Source organism: Anthonomus grandis, chromosome 15, assembly GCF_022605725.1.
Source record: "Anthonomus grandis grandis chromosome 15, icAntGran1.3, whole genome shotgun sequence".
Taxonomy (NCBI): Eukaryota; Metazoa; Arthropoda; class Insecta; order Coleoptera; family Curculionidae; genus Anthonomus; species Anthonomus grandis.
The window spans coordinates 10,256,120-10,269,860 of record NC_065560.1 but is presented as its reverse complement, the minus strand read 5'-3'; the positions used below and the strand labels follow the sequence as shown (position 1 = coordinate 10,269,860).

Below are 13,741 nucleotides of genomic sequence, written 5' to 3'. Positions count from 1 at the left end.
TCAATAGAAATCTAAATAAATTCTGTTCGTTGCGAGCTTGTGAAAAGTTGGGTAACCTAAACAGAATTCCACTTTAGTTATTTTTCTAGTTAGCTCGTTGTTACAGTTATGTCCAAATAAAAATTTCATCGGAGCATTAAATTTTCGCCCCCTCAGGTTATTTTAATTCGACTAGCAAGAACTCACCATAAGGTGCATGACCGTTCAATTGCATCCGACCGCATGTTTGTTCTTTGTGTATTAAAGCGACTCATATTTAAAATGACTCTTTATAAGTAATGTGAAAAGCTGAAAAGTCTTAAAAGAGTTAAAAATTTAATGTCAGAACTTTACTTAGCTCGGTAGCAAACTTCATACTGCAGAAATCACCGCCTTATTATCAGTAATTTTTCTCATGGATGTATTATGATAATGCTTACTAATAACTTTTCTGTAGTAAAGATGTTCGGTAGTTGTTTTATTGGCAAATGTATTTGAATATTCTATCCGTTAATAAAGTTTATTACCTTTATATTATTTGTAAAGGGTGTTTCAAAAAGAGCGCAAGATTTTATTGATTGCGGTGTTTAATAAAATTATTGATATATTTTTTTTTTAATTTAGAAAATATACATTTAGGAATTGACGAAATTTTCAATAACTCATCATATTTCATTATATTTCATATTTCATTAAGACTAATTTCGGCTTTCAATGCTTCGATGGTTGCAGGTTTATTGGCATAAACTTGTATCTTCAGGTAACCACACAACCAGAAGTCTAAAGGCGTTAAATCGCAAGAGCGTGGAGGCCAATTCTGGTTACCAAATTAGAAAATGACACGACCAAGAGCAATCTCGTGCAAGATCGTTCATTTTTCACAGGCGGTATGATATCTTTCTGCTGACGCAACATATTGTCAGGATCAATGCTTCCAAATGAGGCACCAAAAACGGTCTTATCATAGCGCGATAACGTTTGCCATTCATCGTTACTGTATTATTTGCTTCGTTTTGGAAGAAAAACGGTCCGATTATTCCTCCAGACCATACAGTGACACGTTGTGAATGCATTGCTTTCTAATAAATCATTTGTGCATCATTATTTCGATCGAACATTAGACGCACTTTACGAATAGTGGCAAATAAACTTTCACCATTTCGATAATAATTTTTGACAATCAGGGCGCGTTGTTCTATATTCATATTGTCACATAATCATGTGACAATATGACTGACAAACATGGCGTGCAATTCAAATCTTGCGTTCTTGTTGAAACACCCTTTATTATTAGAAATAATGTTACTCATGGAGGTATTGTGATAATATTTACTAACAACGACTTCTAGGCAGTAAACAAGTTCAATAGTTTTTTATCTGAAAAAGTAAATGACTTTTCCTTCTTCTACAATAACGTTTCTGACCTTTTTTTATATTTACAGTAATTTGTATCTACATATCTGAGACTAACTAAGGTTATTGTTTATTTATGATTACAAAAAGCAAATTACATTTATGTAACCATTTAATATTGATTTTATCAGTATATCTAATGCTGAAGTCCATTTTGGATCCTTTTCGTTTTATCATGCATATTAACTCACCAATCAGAATCATTTAAACTAGTACTAGTATTACTGGATATGTTGTGTTATCGTTTGATCCAGATTTTGTTAACTGCTCTATATTTAACTTATTTCCTCTTAGATCTATCAATAATAAACAACGTAAGCCATGGTCTACAAATGTTTACAAAAATCTTCAAAGAACGTCGTGTCTACAAAAATTCTCGGACTGCCTCCTTATTCAGAAAATATGGTCTAATATAAATAATGGAAGAAGTAAACCTTCTTCGTCTAATACAATCTCTAATTCGAAAATCTATCAAACTTTACAATAAACCTCTGAGTACTTTCATTAATAAGTAATTCCAATAGTACTTCTTTAAAATGCTTTAAGACGCTATGATCATTGCATAAAGGAAAAGATAAAGATCAAACGTCCAACCATAGCACAATTGTACCCCACGTTATCGAATATGACTAAAAGTTTTGTTAAAAATAAAAAAGACTATATTTTGGCACCAATTTAGATTTTGAGAAGTGATTTAGCAAAAGCTTTCGATTTTGCATATAATAATGCAATCCAATGGAATGTAGGGTTCCTTATGGTGTTTTATTTTATTTTTGCTTTTTATGAACGACATTACTAGTCTAGGCATTAGCGATAAAACATGACTCTTCTCAGACGATACTAGTTTCACTTGGAGCCACCCGAACATTAGTGCACTTCATAGACTCGTATCTAATGACCTAGTTACCATCAAATCATGGCCTGATACGAACTTCCTGTGCTATAATGTTCCGGAAACTAAAATTTTGTGGTGTGATAAAAGTACAATGCAATCTTTTGTAATTATTAAGTCTACTAATGACGTAGTGATTTGGTAAAATTGTTTTGAGAGATATTTATGTAGAAAACCTTCTAAAATAGGACTTTGATCATCAAAGATTTAAAACAATGTTCAGCCGGTTTAACTAAGATCAGTTTCCCAGGAACTTAATTTGTCAACTTCTAGAACGATCTATTATGCCCTCTTCAAATCACATCTCCGATACGCTCTTCGATTTTCTGTTCGATATTCATTGTCACTAAGCGAAAGAACTAATATATTAACTATTTCCTTGTATTTTCTTTAATCCGCAAGCTCCTACTAGCTATTTCAAAAAAGCCATTTCACAATTATCCTCTTAGGAATGCAGAGTATGATCTTGATATACCAAGAGCACGCTTAGAATTAATTAAACGCTGTATTCTTCATAAATGGTAATGAAATCATGTTTATTGACGTGAGCGTTATGTACAGGAAACGACTTTTTTTTTATACATTATTATGAATATCTCATATTGGATTATTTTTTTAACAGTACATATATATGTCGCTCTTATATATATATATATATATATATATATATATATATCTTTCTATGTTTCTAAATTTTTTGACAATAAAGCATTATTATTATATTTATTCTACAGTTATTATAGATATTTAATTTTATTAATATATTTTTTGCTTGTTTTCGTTTCAGCCAATATTAAATCCGATCCTGGCAGGATGGCCCTGGTGATGACTATGCCAAAATTCAATTCGTATATAAAAAAAGTATCCGCTATTTACGGTTCAAGTTTTGATTACTCGATCACTATAGATCAATAAAAAATGCGTATGAACAAATTATTAGATGAGCCTTTGTGATGGGATTTTAGATTAACAGTTAATCTTCCTTTGAAGGTAGAGGTGTTTGAACTGGCTAAAGTTAAACGTTAAGTAACGAACAGGGAGATGCAAACAGAAGACAAGTCAAAAAAACGTTAGGTATTATATACGTTTTCTGGTAAACCAATATTCGATGCTATAATAAATGTCCATTTTTTTTTTTATTTAATCCTAATTTAAAGGCAAAATTTATTATTTAAATTGGGCAACCATTAAAGACAATTTGCAAAAATGGAAGAGTATATGTAAAAATATCACTAATGTATTCTTCTTCTTCTCGTAGTGCATCTCCTCGGAAGGGCAAACCTCGGAGGTTTGCTATCTTTACAGCAATTCGGACCCTGTTGGCTGCAGCTCTAAACATTCTCTTAAGTTGTTTAGCCACAGTACCCAGCGTCTGCCAATGCTCCGCTTTCCGGTAATCCTTCTCTAGACTACCAGTTAGAAAAGTGTGTATTTCTCCTCTCATTATATGAACCAGATATTAAATCTTTCGTTTTTTGTGGTGCTAATGTGGTTCTCAGTTCTTTTACATCCGCTTCAGTACTTCGGTATTAGTAACTTTAATGGTCTAGGGAATATGCCTCATTCTACGATAGCACCACTTTTCAAAGGCTTGTAGTTTATCTATATGGGTATTTAAGGATAAATGTCTTAAATTCATCCAAAAGCGTGGAAAAAAGCAATAGCTCTATCCTCGTTTTTATTTTTTTTGTTTAGTCACTCGATTGGTCTGTCCAAGTTCGCAGATATTTTTATGTCTCCCTCTCATGGTGTTTGCCACCGTGAAGTTCATATTATTCAGATCTTGTTGGTATGTTGTTTCTACCATTAACTTGGTTTTTCTTTAAGTTCATTTTTAGATCTTGTAAATTACATTGATCAATTTATTTTTCAACAGGCGTCATCGGCATAACTCCCGGATTTCAAATAACATCTTCTAGGATTTCAATTAAAATAGCATCGCTATAAATCTCCACTTTTTATTTTGAATAATTTTCGACCATTTTATTAAAATATAGATTAGTAATTTTTCAGAGTCAATGTTTTTGATAACTAGCAGCTAATGTAACTGTCATGTTTCACTTCATCAAAATTCTCGCTTTGTCAGCTTTCTCAAAATCGATGTAACATGTATGCATTGCTTGGTTTATATCGATACAGTGTTGGAAAAAAAAGTTCCAAATCACAAAAGTGCCTTTAGTGTTCCAAATCCTTCGCAGAATCAAAATTATGTGTCGCTTATATCTTCCTCGATTCTTCCGATAACTTCAAAGCTCACAAATCCAATGGTTCGATAGTCTAAGCATTATTTTTGATTCGGTTTCTTGGGAATGAGCGTAAAACATTAGTGAACATTACTTGCTTCTGAGATCGGTTTTTTTCCCACACTACGGCTTTCCTAGCACATCATTTCGTTATTGAAATATAATCATTAAATTTTTAACTCGTTCTACAACTGTTTGTTTTCATAAGTAAATTGTTTTCATTGTCGTGATAAAACTGATAAATGTACTTCAGCCTTGCGAATAAAAAAAGTTTGTCTAGATTAAGGAAGAAATCGTAATGAAATGTCAATAAATATTATATAAAACATTTTCTAGTTATCTTAGAAAATTATGTCTGTATATTCAATAAGTTTTAGAATATTAAACAAACTAGAATTTAGCATTCCTCCCATTTTTATGGCATATAATCAGGTATATAATCAGGTATAAAGGTATATATTATAATACAGAAATAAAAGCTGAAGTAGATACAGAATTTTCAAAATATAATAAGTACTTTTTGACAATTTTCCCCTTTTGGAAGTTCGGTGCAGATTTTTCAAAAGCTCTGGAAGTATAAGAGATATATAATATATATATAATATATATATATCCGATAAGACTATTATATATAATAGTCTTATCGGATTTAAATAGTTAGAAATATAAAATTCGTTAGAATTATGATGATTGGGGCTATAGTCCCTTAGTTATCTTCCATAGTTTGAAATTTTTCAATTTGCATGTACCTACATCTAGGCATTTAATTTTTTTCGATGTTTTTGAAGGCAACACACGTTTTTGAACAAAAAAATTAAATTGTACGTTATTATAATTTATTTTATGGTTCATATCATTTTTTATTAAAAAAAAAACAGGAAATCCAATAGATTTCTTACTTTATCACTGGTAGTGAGATTCATTTCAAAGGAAATTAATATATACTGTATTTGAGAAATGTATAGAGTAATAAAATGAAGAATTCCGTCTAGTTTGGCTAAATAGGCGTGGGTGAACTTTATAATATTTATAAACCCTAATGACCATTCTGAATCACCGTAGTTTTTGCATGTATTTTACGCTTTTTCATGTTTTACATGTTTTTCTCAAAATCATGTTTAAGAGGCAAATAATTCTATTTCTAGTATTCAGATCGGCTTTATTTGTATATTAAAAGTTTCTTTAAAGTATTCCTTTTTTTTTTAAAGTAAAGCAAATATAACAATAACGATCTGATCTACAATTTTCTTATTATTTTGAGAAAATAGATTAAAGATTAAACTTTTTTTAAAAATTTACAAGAGACTTGGGGAAACGGGTGCATTCAAAGCGGAATGTTGGACATCTAAACAGACGTAATGTGGAACAAGAAGAACATCTATATCCATATCATTTTAAGCCACTATAAAATTTTTTGGATGCAAATTTTCCAGCCAGACTAAACTTCATAAAATTATGCTTATGTATGAAGCGACTTTTACCCGACAAGGAATTTTTAATTTTAGAAACACGCATTTAGGGGATATTACAAATTTAAACGTTATTACTGAAGGACACTTTCAACGCGAATTTCAAATTATTATTTAGTGTAGTGATATAGACAATTTTTTTGGGCCATACGAGTTACCTCCAAATCTATATTTAAATTTTTTACAAACAAAGCTTACTGATTATTTAAAAGAATTACCTTTACACATGCGCCGACATATGGCTTTTACGCAAGATGGTGCTCCTGCGCATTTTACTAACCTGGTGAAAAAGATCTTGGCCGGCACCAGAAAAGTCAAAGTCCAGCCTTTAACCCATAAGATTTTTGCATATGTGGATACATGAAATCAATTGTTTATGAAAATACAATAAACGCAAAATTCGGTAATCTTTCAGTAGAAAAAAATTTAAATGTATTGAGGCAAATGGAGGTCATGCCGAATGGCAAATATTGATAATATATTGATTTTATTTTGTATTTTTTATCATTCATTAGAACGGTAATAAAGCCTTTTAAATAATTTATGCATGTGATTTGTTTTAAATGCATTAAAAACTTAAACTGTTTAATCTTGAAAAGAGTGATCATAGTTAGCCATCATAGCTAGAATTTTGAAGTATATTTTTTTAAGCAATTTAGTCAATTACAGAATTTAAAAGAAAATCAAGACATTACTGGTGGTGCCCTTTATTACATAATTAAAAAAATATATTTTAAGATTTGCGATATAAAAAAATCATATTTTAAATATTGTGAAAAACGAAGAATAAATGCTAAATTTATGATCTAAATTACATTAAGTTTATCAATCTGTATTATGGTTTGACTTTCTAATTAGGCAAATTTAAATTAACCTCTTTAGTAGTTAGGCCCATTATTTATGGGACACCCTTTACAATGTACTTGTACTTTTTCAGTGTTTTTCATTGGACAACAATAGACAAAACTCATAAATTAAACTAAAACCTGACAATATTATCTGCACACGATGAAAGGATTTGCAATAAAACGAATGCTAAACTATGAAAGTCGCATAAATTAGTCAGGTAGGTCAGCCTATATTCTTTTTGCATACCTAATGAGGTTTTTTTTGCTCTATACGTTTCTGAAATATATTATAGTATATTTGCTCCATCAATATTCTATTTTGCCATTTGATTGTCAAAAGTGCCGCTCAAAGATTCTGCCAGCGGCACCTTTGATCATAAAAGAAACCACAAAACTTTCTATCTTTGCATAATTATATTATACAGGGTATCTGGAAGGTAGGTGTTTACAAGAAAGGGGTAGGGGATGTTAGCTGACCTAACTTCAAACACGTATGCCGAAATCCAAAAACTTCCCGGGTCTTTGCAAAACGTGGATAAACTGAACCATTTTTTACTTCTATAAATAAAAGCAGCAATACTCCAAATAGAGAATTTATCAAGCATTATACTACTAGTATAAGAATCATACTAAATGAATGTGAACATAGTCACATAATATACGATAATGAATATATTAAGAAATTTAGCAAGCAAAGCATTTGAAGCTGATGAATTAAATATTACTCTTATTTTTCTTTGCTGCCCTGTCGTAATAGACCACTTAAGACACATTTTAAATATTTGTTTAGAAAAAGGTCATTTTCCTGATCAGTGAAAAGAAGCGAATATTATTCTTCTGGAAGAGAACCTAAAACTGGAACATCTACAGAACTTAATCATATTTGATCAATATTCAGACTTCCTGCACTTTTTAATTAAGATTTCCTGTAATTATGAAGAATCAAATGTTAGAATATGAAATAATAACAACGTAATTCCTGAATATCAACCAGAAATTCTTAAGGGTGATAGTTGTCAAAACGCATTACGTCAGGTAATGGATATTATTAAAGCTTTTGTCAATAATAATGCTACGGTATTACTCCATTTGGATTTCACCAAGGCTTTTGATTCGTAGTACAACCAAGAGTAACTTAAAAAGGTAAACCATAAGTTACTCTCAGCTGTATTACAATATATGGGTTTCAGTGTCGTTTTTTCTAACCAATCGGAAGCAAATAGTAGTGCTTAATGGAAATTCGTCAAAGGTTCTTCAAGTGACTTCTGGTGTGGCCCAAGGTAGTATTCTTGAACTTTGAACTCTTAAACATTGCTATGCAGATGATAGCCAGTTGTATTTTTCATATAAAAACACTGATTGGATCCAAGGTAATCAATGTATCAATGAATGTGAAAACCTTCCATTAAAATTAAACAAATTAAATAACTAGCCATTTTCTTTTGCAGCGATAACTATAGATCAAATATCTTTGTTTTTACAATTTCAATCAATTTTATCAGAGATACATTTTTTAAACTGGAATATTTATAAAATTCTATTATCTAAATATCTTAAATTCATGTGACACGATATATGGACATTGTCTTGATAATTCCGACTCATGCAGTATTGAAAAATTCCAATATTCCTGTCTAATGCTTAGATTTGGCATAGACAACATTTATATCATAAGTTGAGAGAAGCAGGTTAAATACGCACAAAAGGAGAGTCCTACATTTTGTTTATTTTATTTTTTTTTTAAATTCTTAAATTTTGATGTCTACCATACAGAGGACAGACGTGCACAATCTCAATATAAGAAGTATAATTACTACTACTACTTGGGTTGTAATGAATTTCAGAAATAAAAGAAAATTTTAAAAACTGAATTAACTTCCCCAGTAAAATAGTTCCTAATAAAAATATACTTACTAAAAAAATATAGACTTTCTTATCGTACGTAATCCTATTTAAGACAGATATTCAGTTATATTGTCAACATAGATGTTATGTAGTATGTAATGAAATATTTTTTTACGTTTAGGTCTAATCGCTTACGAATAGGTAGAAGTAAGAACCAAGTTATACTTTATATACAAATAAAAGGTATAAAAATTAAAATAAATATAAAAAAGAAGTAAAGATAAATATAAGAAAAATATCATGAAGGATAAAATATCAATACCGTTTCTGATCGATATAAGTATTAAGGTCTAAAAGTTTGACTGATAAATCACCTTCGAACAAGCTCTTACGAAAATGTGTACACATAATAGTTTTCATAACTAATCTAAACTTATTAAAAAAATAAAAATATGTGACATTGATAAATTAATATAACATAAGCTCATAAGCTTACCAAAAAAATACATACTTTTTAATTATTCACAGAAAATATAATACTCGAATCACTATATGTACTATATAATCGAAAACTGTTACACTTCTGGCAAAGACACAACTAAGTAATGCACAATCAAAATTTGTAAGACAGTAGTTTACACTTTGATAAGAAATGATAAAATATTTAAGTATTTATACAAAAAATCTTTATATATGCACATTAAGAGCGACTATTTTATTTAATAATGATATTTTATAATAAACCCAACTAATTAAAAAATGTATAAATTATTTATATAGAGGGATTTTAACTCATTAGCGAACAAGTATCCAGGCAAAGTCGAATATTTTTAATAAGATAAATTTAAGACTTAATGTAAAATAGGTAACTTTGGACTATGTGCAAAGTGTTAACTACATTGAATATCATACCACAATTAATTGGTGCCGATTAAAAAAGCACTTAAAAATTTAATGTTATGTAAATAGTTAAGTAGATTCCTAACTTCGTTTCCTGATTGTGGAAAATCGTAAAATTAATTGAGGTTGTAAGTTATTTAATATTATAAATAAATCGTAATTTTTATACATTAATGAATGATTAATAAAAATGCGGACTGTTAAAAAAAAAGTCAAAGGACACAAACTGTATCAATTAACGTTTATAAATATCTGTTGAAAAACAATATATTTTGCATATACACACGGGTTAACAATGGAGATAGAAAAGTTCTCTCTTTCTCCAAAAAATTTTTAAAAAGTATAGCGCTATAGCTATTAGCAGTAAATTATAATTTCCCTACTTCTACAGATATTCCTTTACTCTGGCTTACTTAGCTTGGATCACTATTTAAGCTTTAAGAGTTGACCTTGCTTGTAGTTTGAGGATTAGGAATGTTATAAATCGAGAACAACCATTAAATTTTCGTGTTATTTGTGATTGGATGTTTATTCAGCATGGTTATCATTTGACTCGTAGATTCGCAAAGTTGTAAATATGTCGAAGTTGGTGTGGCTAAGTTGCCGTTAGCTTCTAATACCTGATACAGGCTGTGTTAACATTTGTACATTCAAAAGGGACGTCTCTCAAAGTTCTCAGTTTTCCACAAGTACAATTTAGGATCTTTGATTTTTAGGCAGTGCCCAGTTACTAGTCTAATAATCGTTGTAGTAAAATCTCTTCCTGTCAAACATTCTTGTAATTGATTCTCCTTTACTCTTGGTATAAGTCCTGTGTGTCCTAGTCGTTGGGTAAGTGCTGTTCTTCTCATGCTTGCCAATGTGTTTGCCTCCTCGTTTCCTTTGATATTTATTAGAATGAATGTTAACTTTATTTGTAGTCCATTATTCTTTGCCTTTATCAACATTTGTTTTGTTAAATATGTTATATGGTCACTCAGAATCACGTTTTCTATCATTCTGCAGACAATTGATTACTATTACTTCTGCTGAACATATTTGTATCCCATTGGTTAGTATTGAAAAGAATTGGTAGCCTTCCTGTAAGCAATAGACCCCAAATCCGGCTTCTTGGGTTTCCTCTACGTAGATCCGTTGGGGTAGATATGGTACTATTGACTAAGTTTTGTGTGCATCAATTCGGTGAACCTGTGAACTATGTCTGTGTTCCCTTTCCTAAGACCAAGTTTTATTGGAGTCATTTGGTACTCTTGGTTATACTCAAATAAGCAGGCTATTTAATATTTTAGTTCCTTGTATGCCAGCAGGAAATGGGGAGATCTCGTTGGCTGAAGTATCCATCAATTTTGTCACATTTTAGCAATTTTTTTATGAGAGTTATGATTGGGTCATTGATCATCTTCTCATTCTCATTCTCTTCTCAGCCATTCTCCGAAATTTCCTGACCAGTAAGAGGTTGACGAATGAGGATCTCATGCAGCCTAGGGCTATTCTTAGAGCTTTGAATTATCTTAAGTGTATCTTCTCTTCATTTCTATTTGATGTTTGGGTTTCCTAATTGACATCCATATTCCAAATGTGATCATACGAGTGTATAAGAGAAGCAATCTTTATGGATCTCCTCCCCACCACACCCGGCACCAAAGGCATGGTGTTTATGCCTTTTGGTGCCGAGTTGCAGATATTCGTAGTATATTAAGTCGAATTAAGTGTATTAGTTATGGTAATTCATGATTTGGTTATTGTAAAATAACTTAGCTAAGAACATAGCTGCCGATGTAGATAAATTGATATTTAGGTTTTCTAGAGCTTCTGCTTTGTTTATTGTTCTTGTTGATTCTTCTACACTTATCATTACATAAAAATCATCAGCATATTGTGCTATCTCTAATAGTGGGTCATTTATAGCTTTATGTGGGGTCCATGTATTGTTCTATTGCTGTCCAATGTAAATGTCTCTTGTCGTGAATTAGTTGAAATATGAGATTTTCAAGATCCTGTTTGATGGCTCTTTCAAACAGAAGTTCATGCAATTTGTGTAGGTTTACGTTGTCGTAGGCGGCTAATATGTCTATAAATACAACTATAACATGCTCTTCTTTTTGAAAGCTGCTTTGAATTGTAAGTATGAGCCTGGAAAGGCTTTCATATATCTCATTGCCTTTCTGAATTCTATCTGGTTGCTTGGAGGTCTTAGGTTTTTTTCCACTGTTTACTCCAATCTCTTCGTGATCATGTTTTCCAGAATATGTGCTATGTAGAAATTGTGAGCTATGGCTCTAAAGCCGTTTGTATTTGATGGATTTTCCCTGACTTGAGTATGGTGTAGAGAAGGATTTTTTCCATTGCGTTGGCACTTCTCCTCTCTCGAGGCTTTGGTTGAAAATTTCTAATAGAGTGTTTTTGGTCCTAATTGGTAGATGTTGGATCATTGAGTATGAGATACTGTCGAGGTCTAGTGCAGAGTCCTTTTTTTTCTTTGTAGAGCATGATTTATGCATGCAGCATTATGACATTGGTGGTTTTTTAGTGATCTGTTCCTATTGTGTGGATGCTGTTGGGTGGACACTGGGATGTCTGGTAGCTTATTTTCCCATGTCTTGCTGCCGTTGAAAAATACTTTTATTCGTCTCCATACTGTCTCAAATGCGGTAATATTATTAAATCCTTCCCAGTAGATTTTAAATGTATTCTTCTTTGTCTGTTTTAATTTCCTCTTGCTTCTGGCTATGATTTCTTTCGCCTTCAGGTAGTCAGATAATGTGACATTTCTTGAAAGTTTTTTAAGGCTGATTTTCTGTCCTTTATTAACTTCGCACATTGCTCGTCCCACTAAGAAGTTATAGATTTTACTGTTTTGTCTGCATTGGGAGTTTTCGTTGTTATGGCTACATTTTCTGCTGCTTTGATGGCAATTTCTTGCTGCGTGTAGTTTTTTTTATAGTACTGTTTATGTATTGCAGGATAATGTTATCTTCATAGTCTCTCCAGTTCTCTTTGTTTCGATTCCTTCTTTCCCTGTTTATTTTTTATATTAATTCTTTACCAATTACTGTTACCATAGGAAAGTGGCAAGTAATTTTACTATATTTGTCTGTCAAAATAATTCCCTACTTCAGGTGGGTATACAGGATATTCCTTAAACACATAATAAATATAATCTAAGAAAAGTTTCCTTTTTTAGGAAACTGGTGTGAGGAGTACACAAAACAGACATATCCTGAGTACAAGGAAGATCGCCAGAACTCTGAATATTTGTCATTAAATTGTTTGAAGAAAACACCCATGCCATAACTGAGTGATTCTCAGTTAATGTTTGTGCAGGAATTATTGAAAATAGGTCAATTTTTTCTACTATGACGCCTTGTAGGTCGGCTAGCCTTATTTATAATCCTATATGGATGATAGAGCCTCTGCTCATTTTAGTGTGTCCGAAAACTTAGCACTGGCCAGCGAGATCTTCCGATTTTAATAGTTTAGATTTTTTTGCGGGGGCACCTTAAAACTCTAATGTATAAAATTTCCGTTGATACTTCTATTAGATTTAACAGAAATACGCCGCGATCAGGTCACCTCCACTAAATCATTTTATGTGAAAGAATTCGATAAACGAAAGTCTTGGATAACAACCGGCAGTTCTCCTGGAATTGATAATTTTACATATAGACTCGTCCCTTGATTTACATTATTAACCTAACTTTTGCCGCAGGTAAAGTCCCTGAATAATTTAAAGTTTCAGTTGTTTAGCCTATTTTTAAATCCGGAGGCAAATATCAGCAATTATCGACCTATTAGCGTAATAAATAATTTTTCTACTAAACGAATTACAAATTCACTCGACGATAATAAAAAGTGTATTGGGGTATTCTTAGATTAGAGATTGGGATTCCTCAAGGAACCGTACTGGGCCCATAACTCTTCATTTTGTATATTAATTCACTAACAGATCTAAAAGTTGTGAACGGATTTGTAATATCTTATGCCGACGACACAACAGTCATTTTTGGGTTGATTTGGGTATCTTCTAATTTAATTGTTTTTCTTATGCTTTAGAAACCTAGTTAAAAAAATATGTTCAGATCCCTGAACACATCAACTCGTTACCAAACCCTTTTTCGTCTTAATTTCTTCTTAAGAATAGCTAAAATAGCA

The 13,741-nt window shown here is 31.3% G+C and overlaps 1 protein-coding gene across 4 annotated transcripts in view; it reads right to left on the bottom strand.

Moving 5' to 3' along the window:
- Positions 1 to 13,741, bottom strand: part of LOC126744838 (long-chain-fatty-acid--CoA ligase 6) — a 95,651-nt gene that overhangs the window by 73,211 nt on the left and 8,699 nt on the right. Inside the window, exon 1 of one of the 4 annotated variants that reach the window (XM_050452393.1) lies at positions 9,201 to 9,339. The exons of 2 other annotated variants lie outside the window; for them this stretch is intronic. In XM_050452393.1, coding sequence (XP_050308350.1) covers position 9,201 — 1 coding nt within the window. In that variant the 5' untranslated portion in view covers positions 9,202 to 9,339. Of the gene's footprint in view, positions 1 to 9,185; positions 9,340 to 13,741 lie in introns of those variants that run through there. One more of the 4 variants, XM_050452392.1, reaches the window with a different exon arrangement.